The 18141-nt window shown below is 42.0% G+C and overlaps 2 protein-coding genes across 2 annotated transcripts; one reads left to right on the top strand and one right to left on the bottom strand.

Annotated features, from left to right (window-relative positions):
* Positions 1 to 1701: 1701 nt before the first annotated feature.
* ppm1kb (protein phosphatase, Mg2+/Mn2+ dependent 1Kb) lies at positions 1702 to 12061 on the bottom strand. Its single transcript, XM_046325608.1, has 7 exons — positions 11924 to 12061; positions 9055 to 9618; positions 8739 to 8839; positions 7021 to 7180; positions 6645 to 6789; positions 5193 to 5327; positions 1702 to 4743 (listed from the first exon to the last, which is right to left on the bottom strand). Exons 2-7 carry the CDS (start codon positions 9510 to 9512, stop codon positions 4612 to 4614), a joined length of 1131 nt encoding a protein of 376 aa, XP_046181564.1. The 5' UTR covers positions 9513 to 9618; positions 11924 to 12061; the 3' UTR covers positions 1702 to 4611.
* Positions 12062 to 13835: 1774 nt separating this feature from the next.
* Positions 13836 to 18141, top strand: herc5.1 (HECT and RLD domain containing E3 ubiquitin protein ligase 5.1). The gene is given in 11 exon segments (XM_046327560.1): positions 13836 to 13955; positions 14420 to 14518; positions 14858 to 15037; positions 15137 to 15219; positions 15221 to 15275; positions 15696 to 15809; positions 15811 to 15933; positions 16020 to 16090; positions 16476 to 16659; positions 16939 to 17041; positions 17428 to 18141. Coding segments are annotated over 11 exon segments (1344 nt in total). The 3' UTR covers positions 17640 to 18141.

Here is an 18141-nt window from a genome sequence, read left to right as displayed (position 1 = left end):
CGCTGCCAAAAACACCCTCGTAAAACTTACTATCCTAGTGATCCTTGACTTCGGCGATGTAATTTACAACACTCACAACACTCTACTCAGCAAATTGGATGTAGTCTATCACAGTGCCATCCGTTTTGTCACCAAAGCCCCATATACTACCCACCACTGTGACCTGTATGCTCTCGTTGGCTGGCCCTCGCTTCATATTCGTCGCCAAACCCACTGGCTCCAGGTCATCTATAAGTCTGCTAGGTAAAGCCCTGCCTTATCTCAGCTCATCGGTCACCATAGCAGCACCCACCCTTACCACATGCTCCAGCAGGGGTATATTTCACTGGTCACCCCCAAAGCCAACTCCTACTTTGGCCACCTTTCCTTCCAGTTCTCTGCTACCAATGACTGGAATGAAATGCAAAAATCACTGAAGCTGGAGACATATCTCCCTCTAACTCTAAGCATCAGCTGTCAGTGCAGCTTACCGATCACTATACCTGTACATAGCCCATCTGTAAATAGCACACCCAACTATCTCATCCCCATGTTATTTTTTGTTGTTGTTGCTCCTTTGCACCCGTCTCTACTTGCACATTCATCTTCTGCACATCTATCACTCCAGTGTTTAATTGCTCAATTGTAATTATTTCACCACTATGACCTATTTATTGCATTACCTCCATAATCTTACTACATTTGCACACACTGTATAGACTTTTCTATTGTGTTATTGACTGTACATTTGCTTATCCCATGTGTAACTCTGTGTTGTTTGTGTCACACTGCTTTGCTTTATCTTGGCCAGGTCGCAGTTGTAAATGAGAACTTGTTCTCAACTAGCCTACCTGGTTAAATAAAGGTGAAATAAAGAAGAAAAAAGTAGCTTACATAAAGTTATAATGATAATAATAATAATGCAAGGTAACACAACAAACAGCAAGAGGGGTGATACAATCTATTTCATTGATAAAAGGATACAGCAAGTGTAGAAAACAGTTGTTTAGTGGAGATATTCTATATTTGGTCCAAAGTGCAAGGGATATGCAAGAGGCACTCCCTGACAAAACAAACCAGAATTTCCATGAGCATTCGTGAGACTGACTGATGCATGCGTGCATACATGAGGCGAGCCCGCACGCCAATGTACACCATAGCTAGAAGCGTTCCCACCCACATCAACTTTGATACACATCTGAAGACTGCATGAGGGCACAGGTGAATGTGAACTTCCATAACCTACAGATGTAGGATCTTAATGTGAACTATATTGGTCAGAGCAAAAAATTCTGTAGTTATTAGCTGGCCAAAAGTAGGCTACATGAAAAGTGCAATACTGTTAATATAACAGTGTGTTAGTGATTTACATAAATTCACTGAAAATACACACTAAGTTCATCTGCATTTCCTAAGGTGTAGGAAAATTCTCAGCAACAAAAGTGATCAAATTAAGATACACTTGTAGGATGAGATTACGTAATACAATTTCAGACAACTCCTACTGAGAAACTGATGGTTGAGGTTGTCCGATTCCTTTTTCCAGGTACAGCAGCTGCTCTTGACTATAGATTTCAACCTGCTCGTTTCTTCTACCGCCCATAGTTTCTCGTCAAGAGATTCCTACCTCCAATGGTTCCAATCAACACTCATGTCACTTGCTACAATAGTGCCATCTACTGGACAATAACGTTTGAAAATGTACACAAATGAAGACTTTTAAAAAATGTTTTAATTATTTATTTGGATAAATATTCAACTGTCGACCACATGGACATCAACGGCATGCGAGAATAGGAGTGACAGTCCATTAAGTCAGTGTTGACAGTACAACATGTACTAGAGCTAGACAGTCAGAAGAGTTGATAGGAATAGGCACACAGAGGTTCAGCTGAATATGGTTTCATACACTACAGCAGGGTTATTGTCATTGTTGAACATAGACTGTACAAACACCATGAAAACAGCTCCAAGTGATTTTAATTTAAGAAAGGTTTGCAATCATGTTTTAGTCAAACATATTCTTGCGGTCAATTTGCAGACTACGAATTATTTGTAATTATATTCCACCCCCCCACCAATACGCTCACGATAACAATCAGCCCCCAGCTGAATCTAGTTGATGATCCCTGCACTACAGTATACAACATGAACAATCTGAAGTAAAATACAGACATAATAAAAACCAACAAACATGTAGGAAGGCTGGTGAGATACTTAGTATGCAAGATTTTAGTTATGAGAACTCAGAGGAAACTAATACTCATTACAAACGGAGGATAAATAAATGTTCACATCGTCAGAGAACGGACAAACAAACAAACTGTCTACGAGGAAAACCTAAAATGGTGGATAGGTACATTCATGGATTGTAGATGATCACATTAACGGTAATATTTAACAGTATAGCTGTTACATGGACATAAGTATTCCTGACTTGGATAGACAGCAAAAAAATACAACTGTGGCTTTAATGCACATCAACACAGCGTTACATTATTTATAACAACCTGGAAGCACCATAAGTGAGATATCCATGCGAATTACAGTCAAGTTGTGGTTAGCTTGGATCCCTGTTTGTGCTCTATTTTTACATCAAGTTGTTCTACAAATTCTTTCATTTGTGTCACTGACGGCATTTTAATACAGACATTCACATTTCACATATTTGTTGGTAGGCTGTCTCCTTTGTTCATTGTTGCATATAAAGGTTCCCTATGAAAAAGCATATTTGATTACAAGTGCAATACAAGTGATATTTTAGCCAATTCATTTCAACAACTAGAGGACAAGGGACAAACTATAAAATAGTAAGTGAGCAATTTTAGATTTCTTTCTAAAAAATGTAATATATTTGAACTGTAACACTTAACAATAGTTCACTGACGGTTTTCCTGCAATCAAAACATATACATAAATATAACTATGTACAAAACTCACAAAATACAAATGACTTCTGTACCCAAGTTGAGAACATCTTAAATGACTATGGTTATCAGATATACACCATTTTACACTTTTTCCTGTTGTTCCAAGTCCCTATCACCAAAATAAACAAAGGCTCTCCCGGGGTAAGTTGTTTGACCTGTTTGTTGTCAATAAAGATAATATTTTGGAATGCTATGGGTTGAAGTCATTTTCGAGCCAAACGACCATGAACTGTGTTTACACTAAACTACTAAGTACCATTAGAACACAGCTCAATAGATATTCTCTATAGCTTTACCTCAAAGTGATGCTCCAAAGCCTTTGCATAATTTCACCCAGTAGTTTTGAAAGAAGTGATCACGAGCCAAAACGGGTCACTGAAGATTGTACACAATTGTGAACAAAGTCATTGTACAATATGTTACGAATTTCTAAGTGCTTAAGATCTAGGACTGCATCTTTAAGGCTTGTGCAACTGGGGCATCAATGCATTCTGTGGCTCCCGAGGGCCCAATATGATTGTAGAACAGGGAGAACTAACACATTACATTCCATACTGCATGTGCCCATCTATTACAAGACTTTGGGCTTTTGCCATCATTTGGCTGGCTCTCTTTCTGTGTATTACAGTATCTACACACAGCTTTTCCTTCTACCATGCTGAAATGATAGAAACGCAGAGATTCAAATAGTGGTCCTTTAACACGTCTTGACTGCAGTGCGTGTGAGCGTTTTCCTATTAGACGGATATGAATTTGTACATATTGGTCAATGATAACCCTGTACTATAAGCAGCGCCTTACTGTACCCAAAATCCCCATTCTGAGAAGTTTGTCCTGAACTCAATACTGACAAGTGCTTCACGCGAAGAGACGACAGACTAAAACTGTTGTTCAGAACTAAATAAAGCAGCACCACAGCACAGTGATATCCACTAACAAGTACAGTGGATGAACTAGACGCATTGAAAAAAATTAGTTCAACATCATCTGGAAATTAAAAAAGTGCGTTGTTGATTTCTCAGAATAACTTCCTACCAAAAACATTCTCCATGACATGCAAGTAAGAAGCACTTTCCCCCAAGTTCACAGACAAAGTTAATTAACGTCTGGTTTGCCTTACTTGGCACAATGCAAACTCACTTACACACAATGAAGAATAAGGTAAGTTCTTAGGCTTCAAGCTCCCACCAAGTCGATGGCTTTCTACTGCAACCTTGTTTGCGTCCAAAATGGCACCTAATTCCCTATGTAGGGCACTACGTTTGGCGGTCAAAAGTAGTGCACTACATAGGGAATAGGCAGCGATTTTAGAGGAAGTGAAAAGGACGTGTTCCTTGTTAAGTGCACATAATGAGTCAAAAGCCTTTCTGTAGAACAGGCTCAAAACTACGGGATTATTATCTGTAAAATGGCATGTCATTGTTCCTAAGGCATCGGTTCTTGGTTAGCTGTGCTTTTCCCCTGCATGTCTTGAACTGGCCGCGCTGTGTGGAGACTATTGCACATCGATAAGGTCCACAGGAATCTCCCTCCCCATTTCCCTTTAAGTCTGCTTTGATCAAAGTTATCCATAACCACAGAGCTCAGATCAGATTACGCTCCCCCAGCCCTAACCTTCACCAGTAGGGGTGGGAAACATAAACTGACACTAGATTAGTGTCTAGGGGTAACTTCGTACTAATGACTACCCGGGTCCACCTGTTTAGGCCCAGCGGCCGCTGGACACGAAGCTGCGGCTGAAGGAGTAGCTGGTCTCTGAGTTCTTCTGTTTCCCCCAGGCTCCGAAGGGAACCACGATAATGGTGCTGTTGTCCTCTGAGCCATACTGAAGCGCCTAGGAGACAAGAGACACCGCCACCAATAATGAACATTTGTCTCAATGTTTAACTGTCTCTTTAAATAACCAGGAGACATATTTATTTGACAATCCATTGAGATTATTATACAGTGCCATAGAGTTCCTTTGAACTCATTCATTTGCTAGACATTACATATCTCTGCTTCAACAATTTCAAAAATCACTGCTGCTCTTTGGGATAGATGTTACCCCTGCACCCTAAGTCAGTGTTTCCTAAACTCAGTCCTTGGGACCCCAAGCCATGCACGTTTTGGTTTCTGCCCTGGCACTACACAGCTGATTCAAATAACCAACTAATCATCAAGTTTTGATCATTTCAATTAGCTGTGGGCAAAAAACAAAAAGTGCACCCCTTGGGGTCCGGAGGACTGAGTTTTGGGAAAAGCTGCCCTAGGGGCTGTGGTGGCTCAAAGTGACCACCCTACCTGCTCTGAGATCCTCTGGGCGGCCTCTTTGGGGTCGTGGCACTGGTTGATGACATCACAGATCTCCTGGCTGTTCATGATGAAGTTAATGCCATCTGTGGTCAGCGCCAGGAACGAGTCGTGGACGTGATGCAGCTAGAAACATTAAGTTAATACCTTATTGTCAGACGTCTACAGACAGACCATGACACAAGCCGGAGACTAAGCCAGACAGTCTCCAGTGATAAAGAGGAAACACATTTGCCCTTCGGAGCTTAATATGTCACTGTTCTGAGCACCCGCAGGCTAAAGACGTGATCAACCCTGACAAGATGACCCAAACACCTCGGGGGCCAAGATGACCCAAACACCTCGGGGGCCAAGATGACCCAAACACCTCGGGGGCCAAGATGACCCAAACACCTCGGGGCCAAGATGACCCAAACAAACCCTCGGGGATGACCAAACACCTCGATGACCCAAACACCTCGGGGCCAAGATGACCCAAACACCTCGGGGGATGACCAAGATGACCCAAACACCTCGGGGCCAAGATGACCCAAACACCTCGGGGCCAAGATGACCCAAACACCTCGGGGCCAAGATGACCCAAACACCTCGGGGGCCAAGATGACCCAAACACCTCGGGGGCCAAGATGACCCAAACACCTCGGGGGCCAAGATGACCCAAACACCTCGGGGGCCAAGATGACCCAAACACCTCGGGGGCCAAGATGACCCAAACACCTCGGGGGCCAAGATGACCCAAACACCTCGGGGGCCAAGATGACCCAAACACCTCGGGGGCCAAGATGACCCAAACACCTCGGGGGCCAAGATGACCCAAACACCTCGGGGGCCAAGATGACCCAAACACCTCGGGGCCAAAATGACCCAAACACCTCGGGGGCCAGGATGACCCAAACACCTCGGGGGCAAAAATGACCCAAACCGAGTGACAGACATTGGCTAATTCCAACCTATTCCTCATACAGTGGACTACTTTTGTCCAGCCCTGTGTGGATCTGGTCAAAATGAATGGACTAAATTAGGTTCTGGTAGAGCTGGGCGATATGGACAAAAATCCATATGAATGCCCTGAATTTTCACAATAACAATAAATTGAATGATAAGTTTATAACAATGTGCACCAGTTACTTTTCTTTTACATTACCCTTAAAACTACTACTTTCAATGTTGTGACCATCACTGTCCCATTAGCAATAGCCCATATTAGCAGAGTTATTTTATTTCAAATGTCATATTCCTCTAGTAACAGCTACTTATCGTTATTATCAATATCAGTAACATGTCAGAAATGGTCGGTATCGATAATTGTCGGTTTTTCTTCCCAGCTCTAGGTCCAGGTCAAAAGTAGTGCACTTCAAAGGGAATAGACTGTAATTTGAGATGTATACACTCTGATACTGCACAGTAGATCATCTCTCTGAGGTGGTGACAGCAGACACTCACTGATATTCTCTTGGTCTCTGGCTCAGCGATCACCCCGGTGCTCTTGAGGTCAAAGTCCCCGATGGCGCGTGTCATGGCTAACCTGCCATTGACATGGGGCTGCCCCAGACTGTTCCAGGTCACCCAGCCACCGCTCTTCTTTATTCTGGAGGTAGAGACAGACAGACAAGTGGTTTTAAAGCACGGGAGAGGGCTCTTAAATGACTTATGTAGAATAGTTCAAACATATAGTAAAATCTTAATCCATAGTAGTTAACACATTTCTATTAGTGTCCAATGTGATGGATAAAACATGCCTCCTGTGACTCCCAACCTTACAGCTACCAACAAATGAATATCAGATCAAGTCTTTCTCGAGCCTGGGTATCTGCCGTACCTCTCCTTCTCGTCCTTCCTCTCTGGGGTGTGGTCCGAGGTGAGTTTGAGGGCCTTGGCCTTGCGGCAGAGCATGGCGCGGCTGTCCCCCACGCTGCCCACCACCAGCTCTATACCGTCCCTCAGCAGGGCCACCGTGGCCGTGGAGCCAGCACTCACCACTACAACACCAGGAAGTAGAGGGAAACAAGTCAGGGGGGTAAACACATCTGAAGACTACACACACTCTACACAACTGTAAGGCCAGACACACACAGCTAACAAGAAACACAGAGAGCTGATTATGGTCAACTTGTTTCTCAAAACACACAATGAATAATTCAGATACATGCTCAAAATGTATTCTCACACATTCACAGCATAGGTGGCACGTGACACACACTCACGAGTCATACTGCACAACATGAGAACAGAATGGAGGGAGAGGTTACTAGTCTAAAAAAAAGGATGGCTGAAGAGAGACAGAGTCAGACAGACATGCATGTCACACTGTTTTAGGGTTACAGAAACAGAATGAGAGCAACTACAATACAGTCAGTGGAACTTTGGATCTCTGACCAGTGGTGTCATACAAAAATGTCAGAGTTACAATGAGTGAACTAATATACAGTCCTATATACAGTGTACTGGCCCATGGCAGAATACAGGAAGCAGCAGTGACAGATAGCGCTTATCAGGACTATCATCACGGTGATCAAATCTATAGGTGAGAGCTCTAGCTAATGCCTCTTTCAATAATTAAGTGTATAACACCTCAAATTTCACGACTAAGTTTCTATGTGTCATGTTTTGTACTCATGGTGATTTGTGTTTTGTTCCCTCTTGGGTGTCCTTAGCAACCATTTGCATGGTAACATCCTACAGTTTCTGACTTTACAATGACCCTTATACAGCTGTTCAAATCAACTTGTGTGAGAGAAATAGAAAAGGAGAGAGGAGAGAGAAAGATGAGGAACCTTCCAGTAGTCCAGGATAGGACCCGCTGGACTCTCCATTATCTAGCCCCCCTTCTCCTTCCAAAAAGGTGCCTGGTGCCTCCAGCTCTTAGCTGGCTCCGCTGCTGTCGTAAATAACATGCACACACACACACACAGGGCATATTGGGACATTTCACGCCGTCTGTGGCCGACATTTTGGCCACACACTCAAACTAAACTGATTGACTGTCACCATCTTGGCAATTAAACTTGGCCTTTCTCAGAGAAAACGGTCAACATTCTATGATTGCTAACATCTGGGTCTCCAGGTGACCTTCACAAAAGAAAATGGCTGCCAAAGGAACTGAAGGTAAACTTGATCCAGTATCTTGGAAGGGTGCATGCACTACAAAAGGACAACCCTGATTCTTATCTGCAGGGCATCCAGTGGAGGGGTTTGTTTAGAATGCTTGTCTGCCACATACATGTCCTAACCTGTCCTTTCCAGTCTGAGAATGGTGACCCCGGGTATTAATGTTTAGCTTTCACAGCACTGGAGGCAGCGACTGAAAATACACGTTAGCTCCATTTAGGATCGGTTAAGTCATCATAGCTCTTGGCAGAGCAGTCACATTGATAAGTTAGGCTATTCGTTAATATTTCAACACAAGCTAATCTAAAGACTTTAGCTTCAAAACGAGGTTAAGTTTAACATAAAAACTCAGTGCGGTCTACATACATTGTCAGTACAGAGACAGTCTATCTACATTCCCTGACGTGTAACATCACAGACAGAACCTACCATGAGGGAAGAAGTGGAGGTGTCTTGCCAAGGCTTTGTCCAGTTCAAGGAATGCTTTAGTAAGAACAACTTCCAGATTGTCCTCCTCTGCTACAAGATCCCTGTAATAACACCAAAACAATCAATCAATCAGATTCATTTCCTGCCATCTCAATGGTCTCAGCCTGACCTCAAGAGATTTTGCAAGTATAAAAAGGATAAAAACTCAATTGAAGTGCATTTTTTTCTCCAGTCCATTCAATACACATTAGGCCATAAACTGATCCTGCAGGCCAATGCCCTGACTAAACACAGATAATACAACCCAGCCACTTACTTAATGTACTTCTCCATGTACTTGTCACAGAAGTCTGCTGCCTCAGGCCCTCCGTGGCCGTCGAACACGGCAAAGTAGAGGATATTGTCTGTCATCTGGGAGACCTGGAAGCGGTCCTCATTCTCCCGCCGGTGGCCGATGAGCGAGGCGCAGCCCACCTTGGACAGGCTGACCTTGGGGATGGGCTTGCCGTACTTGATGGAGGGCGACAGGTTGATGGGCTCATCTATGCGGTTGTCCCAGATGCCGAACGAGTCCCAGGTGGTGGGCTTGCCGCTGCTGTCCGGGTCGAAGCGCGTGTTGCTGGCCCGCAGCAGGCCCAGGTGGAGAGGCCGTTGGAGGGGGAGGTCATCCTGCAGGGGTAGGACACTCACTAGGGCTGTCTGGAGGAAACCCCTCTGTCGCATGGCCTGAGTCCCCCCCGACCGGGCCAGGTGGATGAGAGCGGAGGCTGACATGGTCACCAACCCAGCAACAGCAGCAGACGACTCCTCACAGGGAGAGAGATCCTCTGGCCAACAACACAGGTTACCCTAGAGCAGAGTCTTCTGGATAGCAAATAGGCTAACAATTGGGGAAGAATGATAGATAGCTATTAGATTGAATGTCAAGTCAACAAGAGCTCCTAGATAGGAGCTGTAAATTGAATAGAAGAGTTGGACTAGGCCTTGGAAACGTCAGCCAGCTTTCCTAGGCCTTCTGCCAGCTACAGAGCGGCTGAGTTACAATAGATGTCACAGGAATGGATGGTGGCTGGATTGATATTTCTGTGTTTGTTGATGCAGGATACTCGCTCTCTCTCTGTCTTTCTGTGTCTCTTGACTCCATACAACAGAAAATGCACGTGAAATAGCCTACTTAATTAAATCAAATGTTCTTCTCTACTCCATATGTAGGCCTAGCCACATCTTAAGATAGGTTATGTGGAACTTTATAGTGCAGTTTTAAGGCCTCGTCATCATTGGTCTAACATGATAGCCCTTCCCTGGAGACTGTGCTATCTAACCTCCAAACGAGCTTCAATGCCATACAACACTCCTTCCGTGGCCTCCAACTGCTCTTAAACGCTAGTAAAACCAAATGCATGCTTTTTAACCGTTCGCTGCCTGCACCCGCATGCCCGACTAGCATCACCACCCTGGATGGTTCCGACCTAGAATATGTGGACATCTAAGTACCTAGGTGTCTGGCTAGACTGTAAACTCTCCTTCCAGACTCATATCAAACATCTCCAATCTAAAATCAAATCTAGAGTTGGCTTTCTATTTCGCAACAAAGCCTCCTTCACTCATGCTGCCAAACATACCCTCGTAAAACTGACTATCCTACCGATCCTCAACTTCGGCTATGTCATCTACAAAATAGCTTCCAATACTCTACTCAGCAAACTGGATGCAGTTTATCACAGTGCCATCCGTTTTGTTACTAAAGCACCTTATACCACCCACCATTGCGACCTGTATGCTCTCGTCGGCTGGCCCTCGCTACATATTCGTCGCCAGACCCACTGGCTCCAGGTCATCTACAAGTCCATGCTAGGTAAAGCTCCGCCTTATCTCAGTTCACTGGTCACGATGGCAACACCCACCCATAGCACGCGCTCCAGCAGGTGTATCTCACTGATCATCCCTTAAGCCAACACCTCATTTGGCCGCCTTTCATTCCAGTTCTCTGCTGCCTGTGACTGGAACGAATTGCAAAAATTGTTGAAGTTGGAGACTTTTATCTCCCTCACCAACTTTAAACATCTGCTATCTGAGCAGCTAACCGATCGCTGCAGCTGTACATAGTCCATCGGTAAATAGCCCAACCAATTTACCTACCTCATCCCCATACTGTTTTTATTTATTTACTTTTCTGCACACCCGTATCTCTACCTGCACATGACCATCTGATCATTTATCACTCCAGTGTTAATCTGCTAAATTGTAATTATTCACTCCTACGGCCTATTTATTGCCTACCTCCTCGTGCCTTTTGCACACAATGTATATAGACTTTTTTCCCCCTACTGTGTTATTGACTTGTTTATTGTTTACGCCATGTGTAACTCTGTGTTGTCTGTTCACACTGCTATGCTTTATCTTGGCCAGGTCGCATTGTAAATGGGAACTTGTTCTCAACTAGCCTACCTGGTTAAATAAAGGTGAAATAAATAAAATTAAAGTAAAAACATGACAAGCTGTAAGTGTCAGGATGCTTCACTTGTTGTGTTGCCTACATTTATTCTTTGTCACACCTGTCCTGAAGCATTCTGAACATTTTGTCAGAATCAGTTGATAAAATAATGCAGTTATCACTTATCGTTAATAACTGGTGCAGCGAAAGAGCATGAACATGAGTCAACAGCACTTGTTATTTTACTACAGCTGAATAAATATCTAATTATTCCAAATATTTCAGAAGGCTCATTAACAGACAGGCATGCACAAAAGTATAAATAGATTGAAAAAATTATAATAATTATTGACAATGTTAACGTTAGTCCATTACTGAAGTGTATTTTTCTAATGTAAACACAAACTTGACAAACCCGCATGACGCAACACCATATCCCATAATCAACAAGCTAGCTTGCTAACTAGCAACCAAACAAGCTACTGCTTGGCTAGTTAGATAGCTGTAGTGCTGTGCATAATGTTAACTAATTGTTTCGCCAACGAACCTTGTTAATTTAATCACACTAACGTTAAATAGTAAGGATAAACGACAAAGTGTTCCTAATTTGACACTATTTTTAGCTCATTTGCTAGGTAGAGCTATGCTAACAGTAGCTAGCAAAATAATCAATGATTTGTGCAGCCTATCTCCCGCACTTGGACAACAATCACATTTCTTCGGTATCTCTCTGCAGAAAACCTATTTTTACCTTTAACTCTTTACAACGTCTTCGTATATGTTGCAAAAGCTGCACAGCGTACAGTTAAATTAATCAAAAGTGTCCGTGTGTTGAGTGCGGAACGCTATCAAACGAGAAGCGGAACTGCGCCTGTCACCCGCGCAGCACGAATCAGCGTGCTGGAAACATTTACGCCTCCCTCCCACCCAGTTGTCACTAGTTACCACAGCCACAAAATAATTGGCTAAAATGAATGAAAACAGAAAATAGCTTTTTGGTCTTAATTTAAGGTTATGATTAGGTATGAGGTCAGCAGTGAGGTTAAGGTTAGGGTAAGGTTTAAAGTCAGATCTTAAGAAGATGAATTGTAGAAATAGTTGGGGTTTAGACATAATTCTGACTTTATGGATGTGGTAACTAGTAGCTCTCTCTCTCTCTCTCTCTCTCTCTCTCTCTCTCTCTCTCTCTCTCTCTCTCACACACACACACACACACACACACACACACACACACACACACACACACACACACACACACACACACACACACACACACACACACACACACACACACACACACACACACACACACACACACACACACACACACACACGTAGAGCCCAATATAGCCAACCTATGTGGACCACACTTTAATCATCAGTCAATCATCACATCATCATGTTCTGCTGGGGAGACGGTTCGAGTGGACAGTTTGGTCTAAACTTTGAGAATGTGTCTGTTCCTATAGCAGGGAATATATTATCTGATAAAGTCACAAAAGTTGCTTGTGGGGAACAACACACTTTATTTCTCACCGTAGATGGCAGGATCCTATCATGTGGGCGCAACTCAAAGGGACAACTTGGTAGACAGAGGAACAGAGATTCAAAACTACCAGGTAATACATAATTTAATGATATCTGAATATTTGGGTGTAAGGATCGCTATGTAGGCTATTTCGAATTAAAGCGCTGCTAAAAGGATGCTTGCTTCTGAATTATTTTATTCTTTATCATTATGCTAACATTTCTGTTCACTATATTTTTCATAATTACAGATGATATTAAAATGTGTAGTAGCCAATATTTAGCCTAGTGAACTTTACCACAACTTTCAGAAATTGGAACACTATCCCTCAATAAAACTACAACATCGGCTCAGTTTCAGTTTCGTTTCTCCATCCAAATCAGAAGAACGAAGGTGAACTGTTGCTATGTTCACAGACATCATAAACAAATGATTAAAGTCAATCAAAACAATTGCACACCTCGGTGAACTCATTTATCATCAGGGTGTTAAACTGCCCTAGTGGCACCAGGGAATCCAAATCTAAGGAATTCTGTAGGTGATTTTAAAAATGTGAAACGTTAAAACAAATACAAGCGGATTTACAGTTGAAGTTGGAAGTTTACATAGACCTTAGCCAAATACATTTAAACTCAGTTTTTCACAATTCCTGACATTTCATCCTAGTAAAAATTCCCTGTTTTAGGTCAGTTAGGATCACTCTCTTCATGTCTATATATATTCTCCATATAGGTAAATATATTGCCACTGGTGGACACTCTTTGCAGTTCAGCAGCTGTCATCAAGTCACCAGAGATCATTATGCTACTACCCACAATCCCTCTTCTCCACGATGACCAGAATGTCATGAACATGGTCATGGCTTTAGCAATAGTTATCGCTGAGGATCTGAATGAAACGGCCATGAACATTTTAAGTAAATAACATCTGACCTTTTTAGTTTATCAGCAAATTTAGCATCAGTATCATTTTGAAGAATTGTATTATAATAGAAGCATAGCTGACACTGTGACACATGACCATATATTATAAGATAATATTTTTTTTTGCACAGGCAATATAATTAACATATTTTGGACTTGTATTCATGTATCATGTTATAGAAGACTGGTGGTCGTCACTGGAGCCTTCCATCATGACTAAGCACATTCTGATGTGGAAGAATGCCCTGTCATTCATGCTGAGGAACGGTCTTCTGGCTACCCACAACCCCGGAGTCAAATTCCTGCTGGAAGCTCTCAAGTACCTCCACAGAGTCAGTGTTTGTGTCAATCATTTTTATTATCCTCCTGACCATTTTCTGCCGTCTCTGTCAGTATTGTTGATCATGCCCTAACATACTTCATATTGTGAACTGTTCACTTCCTCATGTGCAAGGGACATGTGCAAATTTATTTTGATGCTGACATCATGTTATTTCAAAAGCAAACAAGAGGGCCAGAAGAACCCAGGAAGTTCCTGCCAGTACCTTTTATGTGGAAGAGATCATTGATAGGGTAATTCCTATGGATGATGTGAAGCTTTGGCGCTTTTGGTCAACAAGGGAGGTAATAAAATAACCAAATCATCTGTAAATTACTCAAATGTTAGAATGATAAAGTGGTGGAATCTGGTTTCACTTGTCCAGTTCTTTCAGTGCAGATTGATGGAATGAGACAGAGATTGAACCCATGTAGACTATTGAGATGCACTTTCATTTTTCTTTTGTGTCACTTCTAGGACACAGAGGTGACACCAGTCATCTTTTGCCGTTACCCATTTGTGTTGAGTCTGATCTGCAAGATGGACATTTTCAACAGTAATGCACTTTTTACTAAGGTATACTGTGTTATTCCACTGGCTGTTTTAAATCCTTTTATTGAATCTTTGTTTTCAAGTATACCACAGCCTACCCAGTGGTTTCCAAAGACCAGTCTGTATATCACTCTAAATAGACCCTGGAGCTGACCCTGTATATAGCTTACTTACTTTCTCGTGTTCTTATTTATATTTCTTGTGTTTATGTTCTACTTAACAGTAAAAAAAAATATATGTGTATATAAAGTACTACTGATATGGAATATTGCATTGTTGGGAAAATGCAAGCAGGAAAGTTATTTCACTGTACTTGTGCAAGTGACATACATTTTTTTACGACTGTATATTTATATATTGCAGGTGGTTCACCATCTCACCCACCGGCTGACAGTGATGTATCCTTCTGGAACGTTCCGAGACAACCCAGAATCTCCCCTTGCTCCAGTCTTCCAGTTGACCTTGAGGCGCCCGTCACTCATCGAAGACACCTTCAGACAACTGGGTGCTGCAAATCATGACTACTTCCAGAGAGAACTTGTGGTAAAATTATGACAACCTGAATTAAGAAAAGCTTTTCGTAAGACTACAAGACAATGTCAGAACTCAACCTAAACGTTCCTCTGATGCTTTATCACTCAGGTGCAGTTTATGGAGGACATGAAGCTGTCGCTCGTCAACATAAGGGACTTTTTCCTCCATGCGTTTGAAGAGCTATTGGCACCAGTCTGAGATGTTCATGTACAACGACACCAAGACACTGGTCTGGTTCCCTGCCAAGGTAAGAACTAGAATTAGGGAATTACGATGTCATTACTGTATAATAAATCACTGCACTCTCAAGCAAATTAAAATGGTTGAGTAAAACAATCTAAATACATTTAGTCAGTTAATAGCAACACAAAGAGATTCAACCACTACAACAGTGCCACTATCTACACTGTATCAATCAATATAGAATTATTTACAAGTGTAATCACCCCCTGCTCTCCTCCTGATGTACCAAGGTTTTATTATTACTTAGGCTATGTCTTGTACACAATCGCAGCAAAAATATTGAATTGCAGTATACAGACAAAATAAATATACAAAAAAGGAGATAGAAGTTAGTTGAAAAAGTCATCACAGCTTGGGATGGTGCCTGTTCTTGTTTATTCTTAATCTCTGCCTTGGCTCATGTGCCACCTACCCTTACTACCAGCCCAGAGTGGAGGAGAAGAGCTACTTCCTGTTTGGTGTCTTGTGTGGCATGGCCCTGTACAACCACAACATTGTACACCTGCCCTTCCCTCTGGCCCTGTTCAAGAAGGTGTCCCTTAGAAATGGATTAAAATGTTTCAACATTAATTTATTTTCATTGTAATTGAAGAAGTTTGCGGTACCTCTTGGAGGACTACACTGATGATGATGTTGAAGAAAACCTGGGCATGACCTTCACCGTATGTATAATATTGAAACTGATTGAGCAATGAAATATCAATAGATACAGTATGTGAATAGTGGTAAAACTGTTTATTTTCATCAGGTGATCTGGGATGACCAGAAGGTGGAGCTGGATCCCAAAGAAACAGGAAAACCAGTCACAAGTTTTAACAAGTAAGGCTACAGCAACTTTTACTCCTACAGATGTAAGATCTTAATTTGATCACTCTGTTGCAGGAGAACCTTCCTGCAATGCAGGACATTTTAAAAGTGTAGAATATATTTGAGGTTTAAAAAGGCTTCAGACTTGATTTTCCCTTACAAAAAATGTATCAACCCCTACAATAATGTCCATTAATTATAATCCAAATAATAATTCACATTTCATGTTGCTGCAGGATTATTTTCCTGCTGTAGCAAATTGGCTCACATTACGTTCTATTGTCTGTAATGCATAATACAAGGTTGCAATTTTAGAAGTTAGAAGTTACAACAAGCATGCTTTCTGCTTGTTCTGTTTTTGAAAATATGAAAATACCATTAAATACCATTTTTACAGGAAGCAGTTTGTTGATGCCTATGTAAACCTTGCCTTCAACCAATCAGCGGAGAAGGTGTTTGAAGAGTTCAGGAGAGGCTTCTTCAAGGTGTGTGACAGGGACGTGGTGGAGTTGTTCCAGCCTGAGGAGCTCAGGGGAGTCATGGTGGGGAAAGAGGACTACGACTGGGACACGCTCAAACAGGTATACAACCATCATTCATTACTCAGTGTGGGGCTGGGTGCTGACTTGAGAAATTAGGCCATAAATCAATCAATGTTGATGCATTTATATCAATGGGGGATTTGCTTTGATGTCAAGTTATGGGTACGTTTCTCAAGTTAGGACTGGGACTAGGAGATAATGTGCTATACATGGTGCTTTGTGACATACTGTGTGACTTTGAGTGGTGAATCGTTTAAATGGCGTGCAAGTTTAATATTGTTTAATTATTGCTGCCATTTGTTTGGTTTGTATATCCAGAACACTGTGTATGATGGAGAGTATCATGCCAGACATCCCAACATCATCACATTCTGGGAGGCTTTTGAGGAACTGACAGATGACCAAAATAAATCTTTCCTCCGTAAGTATGGCACTAAATTGCTCTCGGTTGAGTAAAACTGGAGGAACCATACAGTCTTTCATAATGCTGGTTCAGGGTTTTGTCTGCATATTTGAACTTCCTGTTCCACAAGAGCTTTTACAAAAAAAATGTGTCTGAACACATTTGACATTTTAGTGATTTAGCAGACGCTCTTATCCAGAGCGACTTACAGGAGCAATTAGGGTTAAGTGCCTTACTCAAAAGCACAACAACATATTTTTCATCTAGTCGGTTCAGGGATTCAAACCAGCTACCTTTCGATTACTGGCACAACACTCTTAATGGCTAGGCTACCTGCAACACAAAGAAATTCACTGTTTCTTCCCATTCAGTCTTCCTTTCACGATCTATCCCCTCCTTCTCAGTGTTCCTGACGGGCTGTGATCGCGCTCCTATCCTGGGCATGGACAAGATACAGATGACTGTGGCAGTCCTGCAGAACTGTACTGAACTACATTTCCCAGAATCCCATACCTGCTACTTCCTACTCTTTCTGCCCATCTACCCCTCCAAGGAGATGCTGCTGGCCAGGCTCAAAGAGGCGGTGGCCCACAACAGAGGCTTCTGGAAGGAGTAATGGACACTATATATAGGCTACTGCTGTGTTAATTATTTCATTCAATGTGTTTCTTACATGTCAATATATCTCTTCAGTTTAGCATAGGATTTTGGTTGTGTTGATATAGCCTTCATCTACACTTTAAAAAAACAACTTTTAAACCTTGGCGTTTTCAAGTGAACGTTTTAAATTTGCAAATGTTTAGGCTATGTATAGGCTTACCGTGTTATTGGAAAAATCTATCCTTGACTTAAAGTCCACTAATTTTGAATGTGAGTTATGAAAAAACATTGATTTATTTTGGCATTTTATCTAATTCTGCATGGGTGGGAACATCCTTTTTTCTGGACTGCATTATATTTTGACATTCGTGTATCTTGTGTTTTTTTAACATAATAATTATTTATGTATCTAAATAATACACATATTAGTTTCACCTTAAATTATTTTCTTTCATAATTGAGAATTCTCTCAAATGCTGAGCAGTGGTGTGGTTTCTCCAACAACCTGCATAACCTTC

This window comes from Oncorhynchus gorbuscha, linkage group LG24 (assembly GCF_021184085.1).
Source record: "Oncorhynchus gorbuscha isolate QuinsamMale2020 ecotype Even-year linkage group LG24, OgorEven_v1.0, whole genome shotgun sequence".
NCBI classification, from domain to species: Eukaryota; Metazoa; Chordata; class Actinopteri; order Salmoniformes; family Salmonidae; genus Oncorhynchus; species Oncorhynchus gorbuscha.
The sequence above is the reverse complement of the archived record's forward strand: the minus strand, read 5'-3'. Positions and strand labels throughout refer to the sequence as shown.